We start from the raw sequence: 2,500 nt of genomic DNA on the forward strand, positions 1-2,500 counted from the left end.
GAGAGGGGTAAATGGCTTATATATATTAAATACATATACATATATATATATATAATCAATCATGTTTTCCTAAAATTACAAATAAATTATAATATAAAATAATATAAACTTGAACCTATATAATTAATGTTTAATTGTGACCACATAACTAACTCATCTTAAAAGGCAAACTGACCTTGCTATCACCAAGAGCAGCTAACATTCCTGGCACAATGTTCCTTGTATGAGGCTTGCAATTTGGTCCAAGGGCAGCAGAGAGGGATGCAGTTAATCGCAGAGCTTCCAAAGCTAAATTTTTGTTTGTGTCCATCATTCGAGCACACAGAGCAGTAGGCAATTCACTAATATCACCCTTAATGAATTTGGCCTCTGAGATTATATTGGAAACCTTCTGAAGGGCTTCATTTCTCACCTGAAAGAATAAAACCAGGAAGTTCAATTTATTACCAAACAATGGGAGAATTTCAAAGAAAAACTGTAGATCTAAACTTCAACTTCTTACAATACAAGACCAACACTTACCTTCCAGTTTTTGTCTGACAATTCTGTAAACAGTGATGATGTCAGCTGATCGCTGATATTAGTACGTGGCACAAGATCTTGGACATTGATAACAGCTGGACCTGAATCAACATCATCAGCATCGTCATCATTTTCTGTGCTGCTGCCCCGGTTGAGGCCTCTCGTAGGTGCTGGAGGACTTGTGCCATTCATCTGTGGTGTCAATGTTAAATGAGTGAAAATATTTAAATTCCAACTTTTAAAGAGATCAGTAACCCTGGAAGAGGTCTTATCAATCTTTTCTCATTTACTTTTAAATGATGAACTGGCAAATCCAATAGGCTCGGTTTTCTCATTCTGTCTTAGACATACCTGAGTCATATCTTATAACCTACCTTCTCAAATTCTGAATCAATCTGCTGAAGAAGGGCTGGTTTCTCATCCTCAAAGAAGACCCGAAGTGTAGCTCCCATGTAAAGGTATATTGTGCCACATAAAGAGATTCCTGCTGTTCTTACCCCTGGATTGGTATGTGCTAAGGCCTTCTTAATGTCACCAATAAGAGCTTTTGGTTGTAGTCTGGAATGTTAAATAGTAAGTGTTAATATATACATCTAAAAATAAACAACAATAAAACAATGATCAATTATCAACTTGTCAGAAATTCATGTACAAATAAGAAAATAGACACCTCTCCAAGTCAACACTATCAACTATCTCTAAATTACTGATAGCTTTGTTTATGGCAACTTACACAAAACCAAAGTCTGTGATGGCATCAGATAACCACTTCAGTGCCATTTCCTGAATCTTGGGACTCTTCTGTACAAAAGCTCTGGTCATAACCTCAGGCCCAACCCACTGCAGTTTGGCAGCCTCCGCTATGTTCATCAGAACCTCTCCACATAAAGAACCATTTTTCGGGTCTCCCAGTTTCTCTACAAGGTCTTGTATGCACACTTCTCCAGAGCGTCTAGAATTGAGAAATAATAAAGAATAAAATAAAATGTTAAAATATTTCACTAAAGTGACAGGATGTTGTGCACACCCTCTTCTCAAAGTGGTTCTATACTTCTACTTTTTCCTTTTTCTCTTATACCTTATTCTCTTATAGTATACCTTTATTTCAAATATATTTAATATCAACTTTATACACATTACAGAATCATTACCGGGTAAAGTCTGAGTTCTCCGCTAAGGTTTTGAGAGCTTCTAGTCTGAGTTTGAGAACCTGGAAATTGTTGTCCTTGAAGCCTGGCTTTTGTGCCAGAACCCTTACTAATGCCTGGCATGGGATTTCACTCCGGTCAAGAGTCTGGATAGTCTGGGATATGAAAAATAATTTATGAAATGTATTGTTGGATTTGAAATGAAGATTTATCCTATGTTTTTTTATTTTCATAAACTTTATACATTCTGAAAAGGATTTAAACAACAAAGATTATCCTGAGGAAAGAAACAGAAAGAAAGAACCGTATATTTGCACAAAATTGGCAATGACTCTCTTTCAGACAATACTTACATTACCAAAGGATTCAACAGCAGCCAATCTGGTCTTCCAGTTGGCATCTGTGACACCACTGATAACATCCTCAGGCAGGACTTGGCTTGCTTTCTCAATAGCCTCCTCTAATGAAATTTCTGCTTCTGTACATTCCTCTACGACTCCTCCTCCTCCACCTCCTCCACCACCAACTCCACCTCCTCCTTTTAAACCTGTCATTGCGAAGAAAAAATATTTGTAAAATCTCATCCCTACCTTACCATTGCTAATGCAGGTGGACTCAACACAAAAATTGCTATTACTGTTAAAAATCAATAACAATGAAGAAGACAAGAGAGAAAAAGATAGAAGAAAGAAAAAGCGAGGAGAGAAGAGAGAAGAGAGAAGAGAAGGGAAGGGAGAGGAGGAGAGGAAGGAGGGGAGAGGAGGAGGGGAGAGGAGGGAGGGGAGAGGAGGAGTGGAGGGAGGGGAGAGGAGGAGAGGAGGAGAGGAGGA

General features: G+C 38.1%; 1 protein-coding gene across 1 annotated transcript in view; it reads right to left on the minus strand.

The window, feature by feature from the left end:
- The window catches only part of msps (msps cytoskeleton-associated protein 5), a 31,354-nt gene that overhangs the window by 14,847 nt on the left and 14,007 nt on the right, over window positions 1-2,500 (minus strand). The window contains exons 11-16 of the mRNA XM_086553027.1: window positions 2,024-2,217; window positions 1,674-1,825; window positions 1,256-1,474; window positions 897-1,080; window positions 523-714; window positions 176-412 (exon numbers count right to left, since the gene is read on the minus strand). Of these exons, the coding sequence (XP_086409153.1) occupies window positions 176-412; window positions 523-714; window positions 897-1,080; window positions 1,256-1,474; window positions 1,674-1,825; window positions 2,024-2,217 (1,178 nt within the window). The remainder of the gene's footprint in view (window positions 1-175; window positions 413-522; window positions 715-896; window positions 1,081-1,255; window positions 1,475-1,673; window positions 1,826-2,023; window positions 2,218-2,500) is intronic.

The sequence above is a fragment of the Penaeus japonicus genome, unplaced genomic scaffold (genome assembly GCF_977035675.1).
Source record: "Penaeus japonicus unplaced genomic scaffold, GWHDUDI00000001_assembly GWHDUDI00000027, whole genome shotgun sequence".
In the NCBI taxonomy this organism is placed as follows: domain Eukaryota; kingdom Metazoa; phylum Arthropoda; class Malacostraca; order Decapoda; family Penaeidae; genus Penaeus; species Penaeus japonicus.